Source organism: Schistocerca piceifrons, chromosome 1 (genome assembly GCF_021461385.2).
Source record: "Schistocerca piceifrons isolate TAMUIC-IGC-003096 chromosome 1, iqSchPice1.1, whole genome shotgun sequence".
NCBI classification, from domain to species: domain Eukaryota; kingdom Metazoa; phylum Arthropoda; class Insecta; order Orthoptera; family Acrididae; genus Schistocerca; species Schistocerca piceifrons.
In genome coordinates this window covers 1,197,595,955-1,197,617,613 of record NC_060138.1, presented here as the reverse complement: position 1 = coordinate 1,197,617,613, position 21,659 = coordinate 1,197,595,955, and the positions used below count along the sequence as shown (strand labels likewise).

At 44.5% G+C, this 21,659-nt stretch overlaps 1 protein-coding gene and 1 pseudogene across 1 annotated transcript; one reads left to right on the top strand and one right to left on the bottom strand.

Moving 5' to 3' along the window:
* The first annotated feature begins 3,222 nt into the window (after positions 1-3,222).
* LOC124779255 (piggyBac transposable element-derived protein 4-like) lies at positions 3,223-11,778 on the top strand. The gene is made up of 3 exons (XM_047253699.1): positions 3,223-3,320; positions 9,917-10,059; positions 10,163-11,778. The coding sequence occupies exons 1-3, from the start codon at positions 3,223-3,225 to the stop codon at positions 11,776-11,778; spliced, it is 1,857 nt and encodes a 618-aa protein (XP_047109655.1).
* Positions 7,332-7,449, bottom strand: LOC124722668 (annotated as a pseudogene).
* Positions 11,779-21,659: the final 9,881 nt, after the last annotated feature.

Below are 21,659 nucleotides of genomic sequence, written 5' to 3'. Positions count from 1 at the left end.
GAGGAGGAGGAGATTAGTGTTTAACGTCCCGTCGACAACGAGGTCATTAGAGACGGAGCGCAAGCTCGGGTGAGGGAAGGATGGGGAAGGAAATCGGCCGTGCCCTTTCAAAGGAACCATCCCGGCATGTGCCTGAAGCGATTTAGGGAAATCACGGAAAACCTAAATCAGGATGGCCGGAGACGGGATTGAACCGTCGTCCTCCCGAATGCGAGTCCAGTGTGCTAACCACTGCGCCACCTCGCTCGGTCAAGGCAAGGACGGCGAGCACGGCGAGGCCCATGCACCACGGTTAGGGACGCGGGCTTGTTTTCAACACAAGCTGGCTCTTTGAACGCCGACCGGAGAATTCTCCGTCACACGTTCACTCGGAAAACCCGCCGGGGGAGCAGCCAAAAGATAGCGAGGCAGCCGAATATCGATATCAGCGATGCAAGTCGAACACCTTATCGCCAGCCGCCACGGCTGAGACATATACGAAAATGAGATGTGAGATATGATATTGTGAAAGGAATTTGATGGAGCACAGAAAGACCTAAGGCGAAACAATGCCCTAGGCGTAGAAAATATTCTGCCATAACTACTGATACCGTTGGGAGAACCAGCCATGACAAAACTCTTCCATGGTGTGCAGGATGTGTAACATAAGCGAAATATCCCCAAACTAAAAGAAGAACATAATAATTCCAATTCCAAACAAGGCAGCTGCTGACAGGTGTGAATATTACGAACTATCAATTTATTAAGTCATGGTTACCATCGCCAATTTGTAGAACTCGACAGTAACTGCTGACACGACCAATATGATAGGTACTGTGGTATCCTGTCGCGCGAGCAGAGAGGCTCAATGGTGCGTCAACTGGATATTCACTCAAAATTGGAGGTACAAGCAACGATCAGATTTCTAAGGGCTAAACGGGTCAATTGCTAGAACATTCACCTTGAAATCACCGCTGTATATGATGAGCGTGCAATCTCGCGACCATCTATTGTAAAGTGATGTGAGCAATTTGACGCCGAACGCATGGATCTCACTGATGAATATCGCGAAGGCAGGCCCGCAATAAAATGTTCAAATGTGTGTGAAATCTAGTGGGACTTAACTGCTAAGGCCATCAGTCCCTAAGCTTACACACTACTTAACCTAAATTATCCTAAAGACAAACACACACAAACACCCGAGGGAGGACTAACCTCCACCGGGACCAGCCGCACAGTCCATGACTGCAACGCCTCGGCTGATCCCGCGCGGCGGCCTGCAACATCTACACCTACATTCATACTCCGCAAGCCAAGTGACGGTGTGGGGCGGAGGGTACTTTGAGTACCCCTGTCGGTACGCCCCTCTATTCCAATCTCGTATTGTTCGCAGAAAAAAAGATTGTCGGTATGCCTCTGTGTGGGCTCTAATCTCTCTGATTTTATCCTCATGGTCTCTTCGCGAGATATGCATGGGAGGGAACGATATACTGCTTGACTCCTCGGTGAAGGTATGTTCTCGAAACTTCAACAAAAGCCCGTACCGAGCTACTGAGTGTCTCTCCTGCAAAGTCTTTCACTGGAGTTTATCTATCATCTCCGTAACGCTTTCGCGATTACTAATTGATCCTGTAACGAAGCGCGCTGCTCTCTGTTTGATCCTCTGCATCTCTTCTATCAACCGGATCCTACACTGGTGACCAATATTCGAGTAGTGGGCGAACAAGTGTACTGTAACCTATTTCCTTTGTTTTCGGATTGAATTTCCTTAGGATTCTTCCAATGAATCTCAGTCTGGCACCTGCTTTACCGACGATCAACTTTATGTTATCATTCCATTTTAAATCACTCCTAATGCTTACTCCCAGATAATTTATGGAATTAACTGCTTCCAGTTGCTGACCTGCTTTGTTCTAGCTAAATGATAAAGGATCTTTCTTTCTGTGTATTCGCAACACATTACACTTGTCTGCATTGAGATTCAATTGCCATTCCCTGCGCCATTCGTCAATTCGTTGCAGATCCTCCTGCATTTCAGTACAATTTTCCATTGTTGCAACCTCTCGATATACCACAGCATCATCCGCAAAAAGCCTGAGTGAACTTCCCATGTTATCCACAAGGTCATTTATGTATATTGTGAATAGCAACGGTCCTACGACACTCCCCTGCGGCACACCTGAAATCACTCTTACTTCAGAAGACTTCCCTCCATTGAGAATGACATGCTGCGTTCTGTTATCTAGGAACTCTTCAATCCAAGGACACAATTCGTCTGATAGTCCATAGGCTCTTACTTTGTTCATTAAACGACTGTGGGGAACTGTATCGAACGCCTTGCGGAAGTCAAGAAACACGGCATCTACCTGGAAACCCGTGTATATATGGCCCTCTGAGTCTCGTGGACGAATAGCGCGAGCTGGGTTTCACACGATCGTCTTTTTCGAAACCCACGCTGATTCCTACAGAGTAGATTTCTAGTCTCCAGAAAAGTCATTATACTCGAACATAATACGTGTTCCAAAATTCTACAACTGATCGACGTTAGAGATATAGGTCTATAGTTCTGCACATCTGTTCGACGTCCCTTCTTGAAAAAGGGGGATGGCCTGTGCCCTGTTCCAATCCTTTGGAACGCTACGCTCTTCCAGAGACCTACGGTACACCGCTGCAAGAAGGGGGGCAAGTTCCTTCGCGTACTCTGTGTAAAATCGAAGTGGTATCCCATCAGGTACCTTCCAAATGTTGACTTTTTGGATGCGATCGTTAGAGAGTATCGGCACGTAACGCTGCAGGGAATTGGCAGCATGCTGAAAATTTCACACAACAGTGTATTCTCCATTGTTCACCAGCACGTTGAATACCGTACACTGTGTACTGCATGGTTCAAAAATGGTTCAAATGGCTCTAAGAACTATGGGACTTAACTTCTGAGGTCATCAGTCTCCTAGAACTTAGAACTACTTAAACCTAACTAACCTAAGGAGATCACACACATCCATGCCCGAGGCAGGATTAGAACCTGCAACCGTAGCGGTCGCGCGGTTCCGGACTGTAGCGCCTAGAACCGCTCGGCCACTCCGGCCGGCGTGCATGGTTCCCACGGGTGCTCACCGATGTTCAGAAGGGACAACTTTTCCGATCGTCACTGACATTTCTGGAACTGTTTTCTGTGGAGGGCAACGAGTTTCTGCTTCGAATCATCACTGGGGATGAAATGTGGAAAACGAGAACATCGATAGAATGGTTGCACACCACATCATCACGACGGAAGAAGGCCAGGCTCCAGCAGGCAAGGTTCTGGCGACAGCGTTCTTGGAGGTGCACGTGAAATTTATGCCGTGAGTCTCGACAATCAACTCTGCTTCGTACTGTCAGACGTTGCACCGTTTGCGTAAGGCAGCTAAAGCAAAGCGACGAGCAAAATTGAGCGCCGGTGCGATTTCGTTACGCGTTAACGCAACACCGCAATCGACCAACCAAACGTCAGAACTGCTGGATCGATAACAGTGGGAGGTACACCAAGATCCTCGTTACAGTCCACATTTAGCGCCATGTGATCATCATGTGTTCGGCAAGATTGAATGGGATCTTGGTAGACGATGATTCCGAAACAATCAAGAGCTAAAAGCAGCTGTTTCCAGGTGGTTAAATAACGCTGGAGCTGATTTCTATGCACCCGGAATCGAAAAGTTGGTTACTCGTCCCGAAAAATGTTTACAGTCGCTCACGGACTATGTGGAAAAGTGAACTTACATTGTATGTTGAGCCGGCCGGTGTGGCCGTGCGGTTAAAGGCGCTTCAGTCAGGAACCGCGTGACCGCTACGGTCGCAGGTTCGAATCCTGCCTCGGGCATGGATGTGTGTGATGTCCTTAGGTTAGTTAGGTTTAATTAGTTCTAAGTTCTAGGCGACTGATGACCTCAGAAGTTGAGTCGCATAGTGCTCTGAGCCATTTGAACCATTGTATGTTGACATAGCCTTGTTGTTTATGTGTACATTGTTTATTAAATGGCCACTCCTTGAAAGAGTAACTTACTTTTTGATTCATCCTCGTACTAACACGATTTCTTCACAGAAGAATTGTGGAACTAGTAGAAGCCAACCTCAGGGAAGATTAATTTCATTTCTAAAGCAATGTAGGAATACGCGATCCAATACCGATGCTACTACTTATTTTAGAAGATAGATTAAGAATAGGCAAATCTACGTTTATAGCACCTGTAGACTTGGAGAAACCTTTTGTCAAAGCTGAATGGGCTACTCCCTTTGAAACTCTGAAGGTAGCAGGAATAAAATACAGATACAGGAAGCGGAAGGCTGTTTACAACTTGTACAGTAACCAGACAGCAGGTTTAAGAGTTGAGGGACATCCCGGGGAAGCAATGGTTGACAAGGGAAGACGGGGTAGTAGCCTATCCCTAATGTAATTCAGTCTGTACATTTGAAACGTCCCAATTGAACAATTTATACAAGACTGTGCATAAACTGGCATACAATATTTTTAGCGCAACGCAATCTGACTTTCAAAAATCCCTATAAAAGAATGGCCCTGACTAACATTACCCTATACGTTTCACAAATCACTTACCTCACAAAAATCTTGGTTACTCGAACTACTGCAATACAGCCAGCACCACTACTGCCAGCTAAATAAAAGTTTCAAACTACGGAAGGCACTAACTACTGATAGGGATAGTTAGCAAATGAAAGATACTAATAGAGAACAAACAATGTATTTACCTTAATAGTCATAATATATATAGCAGTTCATGACAAATTACAAAACCCCGCCATCTCTCTCCCCACATCCACCACTGCTGGCGGCTCACCTCCAACTGCGCAACGCTGCGCGCTGTTCACATCCAGCTGCCGCTGCCCAACACTACAATGGCAGACAACAATGCAAACTAGCCACAGACTGCACACAGCACAGCCAGTGATTTTTATACAGAGGTGGCGTTACCAATAAAAAAACCTAAACAGCCTACTTACACATTGAGCAAGCAGAAAAGGAAACCACAAAAATATTTGGAGTAGAAATTAAAGTTCAGGGAGAAGAAATAAAAACTCTGAGGCTTGCGAGTGACATTGTAATTTTGTCAGAGAGGGCAAAGGACTAGGAACAGCGGTTGATCGGAATGTACAGCATCTTGAAAGAAGGAGGTAAGATGAAAATTAAAAAAAAAGCAGAACAAGGATAATGGAATATAATTGAATTAAATCAGGTAATGCTGAGGAGATTAGAAAACGAGAAACTTAGCAGCTGAGTTTTTTATTTGGGCAGAAAAATAACTGATAATGGCCGTAATAGAAAGGATATAAAATGTAGACTGGCAATGACCACTAAAGCGCTTCTGAAGAAGAGAAATTTTTTAACATCGAATATCGAATTAAGTGTTAGGTAGTCTTTTCTGAAAGTATTTGTATGGAGTGTGGCAGTGTATGGAAGTGAAACATGGATGATACACAGTTTAGACTAGAAGGGAATAGAAGGATACTGAAGATTAAATGGATAGATCATGTTATTAATGAGGGGGTACTGAATACAATATGAGAGAAAAGAAATTTGTGCCGCAACCTGGCTAGAAGAAGGGATTGTTTTGTAGGACACATTCTGAGGCATCAAGAAATCACCAGCTTACTTGTTAGTACTGAAGGGAACGTGGGAAGGGTAAAAATTGTAGATGGAGACCAAGAAATGAATACAGATTCAGAATATTGTAGGTTGCAGTAGTTATCCGGAGATGAAGAGGGTTGTGCGGGATAGAGCACCATGGGGCTGCATAAAACCAGTCTTCGGACTGAAGAACACAACAATAACACAAAAAGATATTTTTTTCGGTGGATATCTATCTCCTTTACGACTCGTTTTTGGATCCGCGCCTGGCTGAAGATCGAGATAGAGTACTAAACCGAGATGGTTAGGTTGGCAGCGAGACGGAGTGGCTCTCATACCCCGCAGAGCTTTGAGCGCTCAGCTTACGGGCCACCCTGCAAGGATGCCCCCCCCCCCCCCCCCCCCCACATCCCACACCCAGGGGCAACCGTCTGCCGCAGCTGCCGTTAGAGCGCAGCACGTGCTCCGGCGCGCTCCATTATACAAAGTAGCTGACGTAATAATACACCTGCTGCTGCGGTCGCAGCCGCCGACGCTGCTTCGCCAGCTCGCCACCTGGCGCGCCACCTGCGACCTTCCGCCCCTTTCCCCGCGCACGGTCCGTTATAACTACGCTTTAAACACTACATAAATGCCGGCCATTAACGTCACCTGCCTGGAAATACTAAGCCGGCAAACTCTTCTCTCTTTTTACTCTTCAAATAAAGCAGCGAAAAAATGCTCCCAGGGGGCGTGTAAGCAAACATGTAACACGGAGCAGCAGCTACTATTACCAGTGTCCCACATAGCTATGGAGAATTGCTGTTTAGTCTAAGTTAACATTAAAGACCTTGTATCATGCATTACTGCGTATTAGCCTCGGAATTATACCGCTCGTGCTCCTCTTCCTTAATCCTTCCCCCATAATTTCGCTTTAAAGCCTTTTTTAGTGTACCACTGTTTAAAGGCAGGCCTAAAAAAAGGAAGATCATCCTTAAAGTTACGTCGCAGTACATAAACGACGCACGGCACTAAAATAGCAGAGTAATGTCAGTGTAATGTAAAATCTAGTGCGTCTTTCAACGGCTGGCGCATCAAGTACACGAGCGGCTTTAATAGAAATAAAACTCAACCGGTCTGAGTCCTCATTCGTAGTTACTTTATGGAGTACTGCGATAGTTTTTTCCTACACTATATGCGTTTCATTACCCTGATTCAAATAGTGATCTGAAAATCACATATATTTTACAAGCACGTTGCCCTAGAAATTCGTAAACACTTCTCTTTCTAAAGCTGCTGAAGTGACGTTCTTTCATGTACTGCATGTCTCGCATTTTTCCTGCAAAAACGAGATATTAATATATATTGTACGAATTGCATTCCACGAATCTGGCGGGGATAGGTTCCTGGGCCGTGGAAATTAATCAAGGATGTACATTTAAAGTTCAAAATATATGTAAATGGCTTAATTTTATGAAAATGTAGTGTGGCAGTGCTACTGTTGTTTTAGTATAACCTAACTTCAAGGTTATTTTTTTGATAAAATATACAGCACTCCGTCTTCAGGCCACAAGTAGCCCATAGGGACCATCCGACCGCCGTCTCATCCTCAGTTCAGGACGCGGATAGGAGGGGCGTGTGGTCAGCACACCGCTCTCCCGGTCGTTATGATGGTTTTCTGTGATCGGAGCCGCTACTATTCGGTCGAGTAGCTCCTCAATTGGCATCACGAGACTGAGTGCACCCCGAAAAATGGCAACAGCGCATGGCGGCCTGGATGGTCACCCATCCAAGTGCCGGCTACGCCCAACAGTGCTTAACTTCGGAGATCTCACGGGAACCGGTGTATCCACTGCGGCAAGGCTGTTGCCATAAAATATACAGCGTGTTTGGAAATTCCCGTTATAACCTTGTAGGACTTGTAAAGTTTACTGAATACATAATATTTTGAATAGGAACCCATGTTCGGAAACCTTCCGTTTCCGTGCTGCAGTCATTTGAAAAGATGTTGGTAAGATGATAACTTTTACAATTATTAGGCAAGACCCAGGACAGCACTCGTTTTACGATTATACTCATTAATAACCAAAGAAGCAGCCCACCAGGCTAGCCGACAGCGCTGTTGTGCTGCTTCCTCGACTGGGGTAGGTGCGCCGGCGGCGGATCCAATTAATGAAGAGGGCCAGTGCGCCGGCCAGCTTGGATGTGGTTTTTAGGCGGTTTTCTACATCGCACTAGGTGAATAATGGGCTCATCCCTACGTCCCGCCACAGTTACACGACTTGCAGACATCTGAAAAACTTTCCCATTATTTCATGGTTTACACTGGACGCAAGCAGCTGAGGAACACTAATTCCATCCTGTGGGGTATGGGGTGGTGACCAGAAGGGCATCCGGCCTCCCTCTGAAACTAACATCGCCAACTCCACAGTAACAAGACACCGACACAAGTGGGTCACAGGCCCAAAGAAAATGATGATGATGAATAACCAAAGAAACAAAATGGCCAACTGGGGTTGCCAAGTGGTACCAGGCACTACAGTCCGGAACCGCGCGACCGCTATGGTCGCAGGTTCGAATCCTGCCTCGGGCATGGATGTGTATGATGTCCTTAGGTTAGTTAGGTTTAAGTAGTTCTAGGGGACTGGTGACCTCAGAAGTTAAGTCCCATAGTGCTCAGAGCCATTTGAGCCAAACAAAACGAAACTTAATCTGTTTTCACAAGAATCATACTGTTCCAATTTGGGTGTGCAGCGTCTTCTTGGAGCACCAAAGTCGCTCTTGCTGATGGTGAGGATACCCTTTCTCGAAGCCATTGCTTAATTGTGGCGAAAACGGTATGCAATGGAGCTGGACGTTGCAGAAGGATATGTCGGTGTATTCTGCAAACGTGTTCTCAACTGTGTTGCTCTATCACTCACGGATATGTCAGTGAGGCTCGCATCAGGTCAGAAATGTAGGATACGTGTCAAATGACATCAGCTGATCCGACATAAGCATCCTCCACAATGATCAACACGTTACATACCTGCATAGCAAACGTTTTTTTCAAACGACGGAAACGGCACGTTTTCGTGCGTGAGTTCCAGTTCAAAATATTGTCTACTCACTCCTCTCTACAGGTCCTAAAGAGGAATTTCCGAACAACTTGTATCTACAAGGAAATAGACATAGTTACTCAGAAAAATGCTATTTCGTGAAATCTCAAAATTCGCCAAATTATCAAAAAAAAATGGTTCAAATGGCTCTGAGCACTATGGGACTCAACTGCTGAGGTCGTGAGTCCCCTAGTACTTAGAACTACTTAAACCTAACTAACCTAAGGACAACACACACATCCATGCCCGAGGCAGGATTCGAACCTGCGACCGTACCGGTCGCGCGGTTCCAGACTAGCGCCAGAACCGCTCGGCCACCAGCGGCCGGCGCCAAATTATCTATAGGACATTTAATATGCTCTAGCAGACAGTTGAATAAATATCGGTCCATGTACTGGACAGTTATAATTGGAGTACAGTTACGTACTATTATTATAATTATCGTATGCCTACGAAACTAGGCAGATATGCTAATGAGTTAATGCGGAACGTATTTACGTTGGAAACCAAATTAGTTCCATTTGTGGCCTCCAGGTGAAAATCTGATGCTGTACACTGTTTGTACGACAGTATGAGTTCCACTCCGTGAAGCTGTTTTATGTGAACGGAGCATTTACAATGCTGCCTTGAGAGAGTATCGCTAACTGAAAGAACTGGAGATGTCACTAAACGCTTTAAAGACTATGGAAATGAACTCTGAAAACAAGGGTGAGCTTGGCGTCGTATCTAAAAATGACTGCATCCCATGCCGGTAGAAGTTACTGATGAGGTGATGTTCCTGTAACTGATGAGGTGATGTTCCTGTAACTGATGAGGTGATGTTCCTGTAACTGATGAGGTGATGTTCCTGTAACTGATGACGTGATGTTCCTGTAACTGATGAGGTGATGTTCCTGTAACTGACCATGCAGCAAGTGCTCCGGTTAGTGGTAGTGCTCGGGCGGTGTCACGAAAATTGTCCTTCCCACAGTCAACAGGACCAAAAGTTTTGCGCCATATTTTACACTTTTAGCACTCTAAGCGCCAAGCCCGTAAAATTTACGGGCCTGGGATCGCGCGAAAATCACCAAGCCCGTAAAATTTACGGGCCGCTACATTTAATTTCATTCAAAACACTGCAACGTTATTTCTACGGGTTTGGCCAGCGCTATACGTTTTTCAGATGTTTATTAACAAAATGCGTCCATAGATGTCACGGCAGCGCTGTAATTCATGTTAAAACTTATCTTTGCGTTCTCAGTCTGTATATCATTCAGTTGTTTGTCATCATGTTTCGGCGCGGTTTATCAGACGCAGAAATTGCGGATTTGATCAATCATAGCGACACTCTGGATAATGTAGAGAGTGATTCAGACGATTCTGAATGCAATGGTGTGTTTGAAGGTACGTATTTCCGAATTTTCCACGTAATTGTGCAGTACGCACATATCTGTTGAACATGTGTAAACGATGTATGTAGTTACACATAATGTGATATTCTTTTTAGAAGACGAGATTGATGACAGTTTGTCTTCAGATGAAGACGAGAATGATGTTGAAGGTGTTGCTTCAAATCCAGCAGCTGTGCCGTATCCGAAAGACAGTGAGTGGACTGCAGTTGACACCTACCGACCTCTGCCTGTCAACACGACACCCAGGCAGATACTAGTGGATATTGATGAGTCGAGTTCTGTACTGGATTGCAGTAAAGTGTTCCTTACTGACAGTGACGTAAATGAACTCAAGAGACAGACAAATTTGTATGCATCACAGACAATACAGAAGAAAAGAAGAGGAAATAATCTGAAGCCCCATTCAGTTTTGAGTTCGTGGAAGCCAGTGACTATAAGTGAGATGAGGCGTTTCTTGGGTATTATTTTCCACATGTGTGTTTCGAAAAAGCCCAAAATTGCGGACCATTGGAGCACTAATCCTGTTCTTAGTTGTAACTTTTGTCCCCATGTCATGAGCCGTTTGCGTTTCACTCAGATACTGTCATGCTTGCATCTTGTTGACAATTCAAATCAGAAAAAACCAGGCGAAGATGGATTTCATCCACTTTACAAAGTTTTGCCATATTATAATAATTTGAAGGAGCGATGTATCCAGGCATATCGTCCCTCAGAAAAAGTGACAATTGATGAAGGAATTTGCCCATTTCGAGGTCGTGTGAGTTTCCGTGTTTACATGCAAAATAAGCCTCATAAGTATGGACTGAAAGTATATGCTGTTGCTGAAGCCAGTAGTGGCTATGTTGTAAATTTTGAAGTTTATGCTGGTAAGCATATTGTTGACAATTCTTCGTCTGCGGTTATTTTGCGATTGTTGTCTGACAGCAGCTTGCTGAACAAAGGCCACACTGTGTATTTAGATCGATTTTATTCCAGTCCAGAGCTATTTCAGCAACTGGCAGAGAAAGGCACTGGAGCTGTTGGTACTGTGAACAAATCCAGGAAAGGATTGCCTAAAGATTTAGTATCTGCTACGCTGAAAAAGGGCGAAATGTCTTTTCGGCGTAAAGATAATGTATTGGCAATGAAGTGGAAAGATAAGAGAGATGTGTATACATTGTCTACAAGGCATCAAGCAACATTTGGTACGCATACTAAGAGAAATGGGTCTGTAGTATTGAAACCACTTCAGGTACTTGATTACAACCTCAATAAAATTGGAGTGGATATTGGAGACCAACGCCTGCAGTACAATCCGTTCCAGCACAGAACTGTGAAATGGTGGCGAAAATTATATTTCCATTTGCTGCTTATGGGAGTATCAAATGCATTTTGGCTGTACAATGCAGTGCACAGGAAGAAAATTACAATAACAGACTTTATAACAGTGCTTGCAGTTCAGCTTGTTGAAGACGACACACTTGAATTCATTCCAAGAAATGAAGGAACTGTAGGTCGGCTAACAAAGAGACATTTTTTGCAGCACATACCTGCAACTACTAAGAAGTATGCTGCTCGTGTGTGTCACGTGTGCAGTTCCAGGAGCAAGAAACAGAGTGGCAAGGCTTCTCGCAAAGAGACACGATACGAATGTGAACAGTGTGGCGTTGCACTCTGCCTGGAACCTTGCTTTAAAATTTTCCACACTAAAAAACAATATGATTCTGTGTGAAATTTATATGTAATACTGTATACTATCAGAAACATGTAATGTAGTGCCACAATTTTGGTTAAAAATAAATCACAATTGTATTCCCTTATTCGTATGACTTTTTCTAAATTCTTAAAACATCTAAGTGATTTCTATAACTGTACCTTAAAGCTGTGCATTGTAAAGTAGTTTCTTTCACTCAGAATTAAAGTAGAAATGTGCAGCTTCAAGATGGTACCAAATTTGCCACAATCCAAACAGTAGATTTGATGCAGTAATTTTTTTAATATTGGTAAAATTGCCCGGTTTCTAGGGACGGGTGCATAAAATAGGCCTGGTACAGAGAGTGTTAGCCGTGCAACCCAGTTCTAAGCAAAGAAGGGAAGGCAGAAAGATGGAAGGAGTATATAGAGGGTTTATACAAGGGCGATGTACTTGAGGACAATATTATGGAAATGGAAGAGGATGTAGATGAAGACGAAATGGGAGATAAGATACTGCGTGAAGAGTTTGACAGAGCACTGAAAGACCTGAGTCGAAACAAGGCCCCCGGAGTAGACAACATTCCATTAGAACTACTGACGGCCTTGGGAGAGTCAGTCCTGACAAAACTCTACCATCTGGTGAGCACGATGTATGAGACAGGCGAAATACCCTCAGACTTCAAGAAGAATATAATAATTCCAATCCCAAAGAAAGCAGGTGTTGACAGATGTGAAAATTACCGAACTATCAGTTTAATAAGTCACAGCTGCAAAATACTAACGCGAATTCTTTACAGACGAATGGAAAAACTGGTAGAAGCCGACCTCGGGGAAGATCAGTTTGGATTCCGTAGAAATGTTGGAACACGTGAGGCAATACTGACCTTACGACTTATCTTAGAAGAAAGATTAAGAAAAGGCAAACCTACGTTTCTAGCATTTGTAGACTTAGAGAAAGCTTTTGACAATGTTAACTGGAATACTCTCTTTCAATTCTGAAGGTGGCAGGGGTAAAATACAGGGAGCGAAAGGCTATTTACAATTTGTACAGAAACCAGATGGCAGTTATAAGAGTCGAGGGGCATGAAAGGGAAGCAGTGGTTGGGAAAGGAGTGAGACAGGGTTGTAGCCTCTCCCCGATGTTATTCAATCTGTATACTGAGCAAGCAGTAAAGAAAACAAAAGAAAAATTCGGAGTAGGTATTAAAATTCATGAACAAGAAGTAAAAACTTTGTGGTTCGCCGATGACATTGTAATTCTGTCAGAGACAGCAAAGGACTTGGAAGAGCAGTTGAACGGAATGGACAGTGTCTTGAAAAGAGGGTATAAGATGAACATCAACAAAAGCAAAACGAGGATAATGGAATGTAGTCGAATTAAGTCTGGTGATGCTGAGGGAATTAGATTAGGAAATAAGACACTTAAAGTAGTAAAGGAGTTTTGCTATTTGGGGAGCAAAATAACTGATGATGGTCGAAGTAGAGAGGATATAAAATGTAGACTGGCAATGGCAAGGAAAGCGTTTCTGAAGAAGACAAATTTGTTAACGTCGAGTATAGATTTAAGTGTCAGGAAGTCGTCTCTGAAAGTATTTGTACGGAGTGTAGCCATGTATGGAAGTGAAACATGGACGATAAATAGTTTGGACAAGAAGAGAATAGAAGCTTTCGAAATGTGGTGCTACAGAAGAATGCTGAAGATTAGATGGGTAGCTCACATAACTAATGAGGAGGTACTAAATAGAATTGAGGAGAAGAGGAATTTGTGGCACAACTTGACTAGAAGAAGGGATCGGTTGGTAGGACATGTTCTGAGGCATCAAGGGATCACCAATTTAGTGCCGCAGGGCAGCGTGGAGGGTAAAAATCGTAGAGGGAGACCAAGAGATGAATACACTAAGCAGATTCAGAAGGCTGTAGGTTGCAGTAGGTACTGGGAGATGAAGAAGCTTGCACAGGATAGAGTAGTATGGAGAGCTGCATCAAACCAGTCTCAGGACTGAAGACCACAACAACAACACCCGAGTAAGATCCAGACGGTGCAGCAATTGAACCCTCATGATGCGCAGCAACGTTCTGAATTTGCTCTCTGGTTTCTGGCACAAATCGAAGTTGATGGTCCGTGGCCGGCACATTTTACACTACAGGATGCAGTGAATACACAGAACAAGCGAATTCGAGATTAATGTTAAACCGAGTGTTGCCCACAAAGAGGCACTGCGCTCACCGTATGTGACAGTGTGGTGCGGATTCACAAGCACCTTTATTCTCGGTTCGTTCTTCTATGAAGAGAATACTCAAAGCTCCTGTGAGGCGTACCGTGACGTTTGCGTGTTATCGAGACGACCTTGTACAACATGTGATTCCTGCTTTGGTAGAGTGCAAATATATGGAAACCACTGCTTAAGGGGCTCCGGAACGCCCTATACTTGCAATGTTAAAATAACGCTTATAAATTACATCTTTCCTCACAAAGTATTTGAGGTAGGAAGTTGAACTTTTTACAGATTATTTATTGGAATATGGGCTACAACTTAAGACAGGGATTTTACAAAATTTTAGTTCAGTTATTAAAGATGATTTTTTTTTCAATTGTAATGAAAATTCACAACATTTTTTTGCAATTTTTTATTTATATATTCAAAAATATACAGTTTTTTGGAAAAAGGCTGTGTTAAATTATGCAGAAGGTACTGTGTAACATTTACTGAAAGTTTGAAACAAATATGTTTGGAAGATCCTTAGAAAACATGTAATTAGTATGAGAAAATAAAAGTTTTGGGAATCGAGCGACAAAGATTGGATTAACTTTTAAGTGCATTCCAGGTCCATAGGATGGATTATCTTCATCCTCTGCAAACTCCTCCTCCAGCTTCCTCTTGTTCCTCCTCCTGTTTACTCTTGCTTGTATTTCTAGACTCTTTACAGCCCTGTCTGCAGCCCGAAGGCGTTCCTTGTCTAAAGCAAGCATCGCTCGTTGTTGTGTTCGTAGATTTTGCCACCATTTTCTTCAGTTGCAGTTACTGCAACACTGTTCCAAAAGGTGGTCATGTATGAACACTTATCACATTTCAGTTGTATTTCACTAGCAAGTCCTACGTGCTTTATTATGGAGAGTTCCAGACCAACTTCACTACAATGAATACATCTTACACAGTTTGAAAAAATTCCTTTGAGAACCGACATATCAAATATTTCATTCACATCCGATTCGCCCATAAAACATTCATAGTTTTTACTCATTGAACCAAGCTTCTTCTGTGAAGTATTTTCTTTCCCACTTTGACTGCTATGGGCAGGTGTACTTGAGAGGTTAGGTTCACTCACTTGGTTATCGTCTTTATTGTTTACAGTAATAACACATACCTCTGGCTTTCCAACATTTCTCCTTTTCTTAAAAGCCTTCAGAAGATTTCTAATAACTTTACTTTTACTCATTATTATACTTCAACAAAACAGAGACTCAAGAAACAGAATTAATTACGAATATTTTCGAGATAACGACAGAGTAAAAAAACATGAAACAATCGACAATCACACCAGCGATATATATTGAACCATCACAGGTTAGCCACAACACATACTTTATCTCACATCACTAAAATGTACCTGATGAACACGGACGTTAATAATAACACCATTTGACAGCAGTTTAACAGCGCCACAGTGGGTCACGCCCATGTAGAACACATTCCAAAAAAAAATTTAAAAATAGTTGTAGTCTTCGGAATTGAATAAATTATATATCTATTAAAAGGTAATAGTCTGCAGATTCAGAAAACGCAAAAAAGTAAAAATTGAACTTTTCATGATTTTGAGCCTTTCCGGAGCCCCTTAAATCCAAGGTGGGGGAACACCTCTTGTAGCTCGTCCAGTCAAAGATCTGCCTAATGCAACCTTCCACAAAGATTCACAGACGCATGGTCTGAAAAATCACCTTGTGTCATTTGGCTTTGGCGATATCTAAAAGAATGTGTTTCCCAGGGACACGTTCGACCTCTATCTGATCTGAAGGTCGGTATACAAGAACACAACACGTTGCTCAGTTTCCACCGGGACTGCTACGAGCAACTGCTGATCACGTCGTTTTACGGTTGCGGCGTCTTGTCGATATCTCCGCTGCTCGTATTGAACCAACTATGTAAGCGGCGGTTACTAATAAAATCAACGTTATATCTTCGTCTCTTGTTTGACATTTTCTGCCCACATCTCGTTCCTAATTCTTTAAACATGGAAACATTTCTATACGTCTTTTCTGCATTCGTAAAGGCAGATTTCCGCCTGGTGGTCAAAATTTAAAATCATTTCTTCCCTTTGTAAATCCATTCTACCAAGTTTGGCTGCCATACAATAATTTAAAGCCAACACTGGACCTCTGAGACTGACCACCAGGTTTTTGTCTTCTTTCGGTGCACGTGAAAAGACCATGAAGTCTTTGTAGACGCTGTTTTTGATCCACATATAATTTTCATACTTTGCGCTACTTTGTGAGAGAAAGAAACATTGGGAAAGACGAGCGACATTAACGAAACTACAGTATGTGATCAAAAGTATCCGGACGCCCCCAAAAACATACGTTTTTCATATTAGCTGCATTGTGCTGCCACTTACTGCCACGTACTTCATACCAGCGACCTCAGTAGTCATTAGACATCGCGAGAGGGCAGAATGGGGCGCTCTGCGGAACTTACGGAATTCGAACGTGGTAAGGTGATACGGTGTCACTTGTGTCATACGTCAATACGCGAGGTTTCCACACTCCTACACATCCGTAGGTCCACTGTTTCCGATGTGATAGTGAAGTGGAAACGTGAAGGGACACGTACAGCACAAAAGCGTACAGGCCGACCTCGCCTATTGACTGACGGTTGAAGAGGGTCGTAATGTGTAATAGGCAGACATCTGTCCAGACCATCACATGGGAATTCGAAAGTGCATCAGGATCCGCGGCAAGTACTATGACAGTCAGGCGGGAGGTGAGAAAACTTCGATTTCATGGTCAAGCGGCTGCTCGTAAGCCACACAACACGCCGGTAAATGCCAAACGACGCCTCGCTTGATATAAGGAGCGTAATCACTGGACGACTGAAGAGTGGAAAACGTTGTGTGGAGTGACGAATCACGGTACACAATGTGGCGATCCGATGGCAGGGTGTGGGTGTGGCGAATGACCGGTGAACGGCATCTGCCAGCATTTGTAGTGCCAACAGTAAAATTCGGAGGCGGTGGTGTTATGGCGTGGTCGTGTTTTTCATGGAGGGGGTTTGCACCCCTTGTTGTTTTGCGTGGTAGTATCACAACACAGGCCTACAGTGATGTTTTAAGCACCGTCGTGCTTCCCACTGCTGAACAGCAATTAGGGGATGGCGATTGCATATTTCAAGACGATCGAGCATCTGTTCATAATGCACGGCATGTGGCGGAGTGGTTACACGACAATAACGTCCCCGTAATGGAATGGCATGCACAGAGTCCTGACCTGAATCCTAGACTTTGGGATGTTTTGGAACGCCGACTTTGTGGCGGGCCTAACCGACCGGCATCGATACCTGTCCTCAGTGCTGCACTCCGTGAACAATGAGCTGCCATTCCACAAGAAAGCTTCCAGCACCTGTTTGAACGTATGCCTGCGAGAGTGGAAGTTGTCATCAAGGCTGAGGGTGGACCAACAACACATTGAATTCCAGAATTACCGATGGAGGGCGCCACCAACTAAGTAATTTTCAGCCATGTGTCCGGGTACTTTTGATCTCACAGTGTATCTACAGCGAAACATTTGCCAGAACACAAAGCTTCTAGATCCGGTCACTGCAGTATGTTCTAGAAGTAACACCAATGCCGTGACATGCTTCTATATCTAGAAAATATAATGCTGTGCTGACCCAACGTCTGACACAGACGCACGGTGGACACGTTAAAACACAAGATGGCGACGACACGTCGTGCTCAGCCTGGTCACTAAGGCCACTGCCTCTCACCGTTTGCTTTTCCTGCCGTCAATGCTGCCGCCATTGCCAACCAGCACTGCTGGTTACTGACCGCAGTAAGTCGACGTGTTGATTGGAGTAAACTAATAACATATTGCGTACATGGACATCGAAACGATGAATGAAAATTTGTACTGAAGTCCGGATTTGAACTTGGATCTCCTGCTCATTAGGCTGACGCCCTAACCATTAAACCACCGTGGCACAATGATTTTGCACAGCTGCACGGATTACCCTTGCACACTTCAGTTCTCAATCCAAACCCCAATCACGTCTCAGATCACAAGGTATTCCCTCTAAACACGAACGGCACTGTGGAGGCTCTCCAGCTGTCTTGGAATAGCATCCGAGAACCGAGCGAAATGAGAAATCCTGCCTCAAACCAAGGCCTGGGTGCTTTAATCTAATGAAACTAGTGGTTCCAGAGACCAGAACTAACGGTAATTTGGACTGAGGAGGAAGGCGTGGTGGGGTGGTTGGTGCAGCTGTGGAAAGCCACTGCGCCAGGGTAGCTTAATGCGCGGCGCGTCTGCCTAGTGAACAACAGACCCAGGTTCGAATCCTCGCCTTCCTATAAATTTTCATTCGTCGCTTCAGTCTGCATATATGCATCATAGATCTTTGAGACTTGAAAAGGTTTCTGGAACTATATACACTCATGCGCATAAATTAAGGATAATTGCAGAATGTGGTGCACACAACGTGGTACTACACAAAACTGGCGCTAATAGCATAGGCACATACAGAAAACACAAGACACAGATCTGTAAGTCCACGGTATTGGTGATAAGTTGAGAAAACCGTCCCGGAACACATGTGCTACAAAACGCCACTGTTTTCTGCGCATGTACCCAGACATCAGTATGGGATATGATCTTGAGATCTTCATGCACACGTACACAGGCTGCACAACGTGTTGGCATACTCTGGATCATGTGGTCGAGCAGCTGCTGGGGTATAGCCTCCCAATCTTGCACCACTGCCTGTCGGAGCTCCTGAAGTGTCCTAAGGAATTGAAGACGTGCAGCGATACGTCGACCGAGAGCATCCCAGACGTGCTCGATGGGGTTAGGTCTACAGAACAGGCAGGCCACTTCATTCACCTGATACCTTCTGTTTCAAGGTACTCCTCCACGATGGCAGCTCGGTGGGGCAGTGCGTTATCATCCTCAGGAAAAGGTGAATCACACTGCACCTCTGAAAAGGCGGAAATACTGGTGGAAAATGACGTCCCGATACACCTGACCTGTTACGGTTTCTCTGTCAAAGACATGCAGGGGTGTACGTGCACCAATCATAATCCCACCCCACACCATCAAACCACGACCACCATCCAGGTCCCTTTCAAGGAAGTTAAGGGGTTGGTATCTGGTTCACACCAGATGAAAACCCAGCGAGAATCACTGTTCAGACTATACCTGGACTCGTGCGTGAACACAACCTGGAACCACTGTTACAATGACCATGTACTGTGTTCTTGACGCCAGGCTTTACGGGCTCTCCTGTAACCAGGGGTCAGTGAAATGCAACTTGCAGGTCTCTGGGCGAATAAACCATGTCTGTTAAGTCGTCTGTAGACTCTGTGTCTGGTGACAACTGTTCCAGTGGCTGTGGTAAGGTCCCGAGCAAGGCTACCTGGAGTACTCCGTGGCCGTCCGCGGGCACTGATGGTGAGATATCGGTCTTCTTGTGGTGTTGTACACTGTGTAAATCCCGTGCTGTAGCGCATGGACACGTTTTCTGTCTGCTGGAATCGTTGCGATAATCCTGAGATCACAATTTGTGGCACTTGGAGGGCCCGTGCTACGACCTACTGTGTTTGACCAGCCTCCAGTCGCCCTAGTATTCCTCCCCTCATAACGTCATCAATATGTGTTCTTTGAGCCATTTTCGACACACAGTCACCATTAGCACGTCTGTAAACGTCTGCACACTTACTCGCTGCACCACACTCTGACCTGCACCAACACACCCCTGCATATGTGGACTGCTGCCAGCGCCGTTGTGCGACGACCGAAGGTCAAATGCACCGCATTGTCATACCCTGAGGTGATTTCTACCCGCAAACCGCCCACTAGAGCAGGGCTTCACAACATACGTGCTCGCGGAACAAGCTGTGAGCAGCAAGGCGCGAGCACGGAGCAGCGCGAGCACGCTACCCCCACTACCGGACCAGAGCGGAGAGTGGGGAAAGTCACGTGGGGCACACAACAGCTGCCGCCAGTCGATGTAAATCCGCGGCCACCTGCAGGGATATCACTCACGAATTATTACTGCGACAAATGAAACAAATAAAGGAGAATGTACACATGCCACATAATTTTATTGGCTTAGTGTATGCCTCTACATTCGCATTAATTTGTGAACTGTTACACAATAAAAGGTGTCACTGAAGTGTGGGATTCTCGATTATCTTGTACTTTTTGCCCTTTACAATTGCGTCTATGTTCGGAGTAATTGTTCTTGTGCATTTTAGGGGCAGCGTGCAGTTTAAATTTCGATCAGATAATGCGTTTCTCAGGCGCGTCTTGTTACATTTCATTGCAGAGAAGAGTTGCTCACAAACATACGTGGAACCAAACATTGATATTATTGTAGCCGCCAGTTTGTGCAAACGAGGAAATCTATCCTGAGCGAAGTGTCTGTAGAATTCCAAAATGTTTTTCTTGTTCTGAAATTTGTCTCTGTATTCTCTGTAACACTGCAGGTCAACAATATCTTGCTGCAGCTCAGGACGAATCTCTTAAATATTCGCTGAATATGGAGAGAACAGATCAAAATCACTGTCTAGTGCTGTCAGATCTTGAAAGCGCTGATCAACTGAACTATGTGAATAACGTTCACAGTCTTTGTGAACATCTTGCATGAATGATAATTTAGGAAAATGAGCTATGTTTCCTGTTTCCAGCTGACTCACCCAAAGTTTCAATTTCATTTTAAAAGCTCGTATTCTATCTATGAAATGAGTAATTAGCAGATCTTTACCTTGTAGTAAAATGTTCAAAGCATTCAGATAGCTAGTTAAATCTGCTAAGAACGCGAGATCACATTCAAACGTGCGCGCGCATTTCCCCTCCCTCCCCTCCCTCCCTACTCCGGGACCTTGCACCTGCTCGCGAGCACGTGCCTGAGCAGACGCGAGTACTCGCGCTCAAAACCGGCCAGTTGTTAAGCCCTGCACTAGAGCATTGTTTCACCATGTATCAGGATTATCCTTAATTTATGAGCATGAGTGTAGTTTCATTTGATCGGAGTATCCTTGGCTGGGTTTCAGGAAGGATCCCCAATTTCGATCGATGCTGGGACGCTATTCCTGTATAGATGGAGAGTCTCTGCAATGGTGTTCGTGTTTAGGAGCTGAGGCACGATTGGGAAGTTGGACTGAAGACAGATGTTTGCTAGGGTAGTTCGCGCAGTTGTGCAAAACAGCTGTGCTAGAGAGGCGGAATGGTTAGATCATCTGCCTTATGAGCAGGAGATTCAGGCCCGAATCATGACCGTGGCACAGATTTTCATTCATCGCTTCACTCTGAGTATACACATCCTGGACGTTTGAGACTTAAAAGGTCCCTGGAACCACATAGTTTCATTTGATAATACGCTATTGTTCTCTCCCTGCTTCTATGACACTGCGATGGACCATCTGGTTCGAGGTACCTGCTGCCCGACCAGCCATCTTCCAGCAGCACCATGGCCTTGTGACGGTACAAACTCCCGTTACTAGATGAATATTTCTACGAGGGCAGTTCAATAAGTAATGCAACACATTTTTTTTCTGAAACAGGGGTTGTTTTATTCAGCATTGAAATACACCAGGTTATTCCCCAATCTTTTAGCTACACAACACTATTTTTCAACGTAATCTCCATTCAATGCTACGGCCTTACGCCACCTTGAAATGAGGGCCTGTATGCCTGCACGGTACCATTCC

Excerpts from the sequence above, each read along its gene's own strand:
- LOC124779255 (XM_047253699.1), top strand. The coding sequence starts at position 3,223 with ATGGTTGCACACCACATCATCACGACGGAAGAAGGCCAGGCTCCAGCA. Across the intron at positions 3,321-9,916 it reads GTGCACGTGAAATTTATGCC|TCTGTATATCATTCAGTTGT; the intron begins GTGAGTCTCGAC and ends TTGCGTTCTCAG. Across the intron at positions 10,060-10,162 it reads ATGCAATGGTGTGTTTGAAG|AAGACGAGATTGATGACAGT; the intron begins GTACGTATTTCC and ends TATTCTTTTTAG.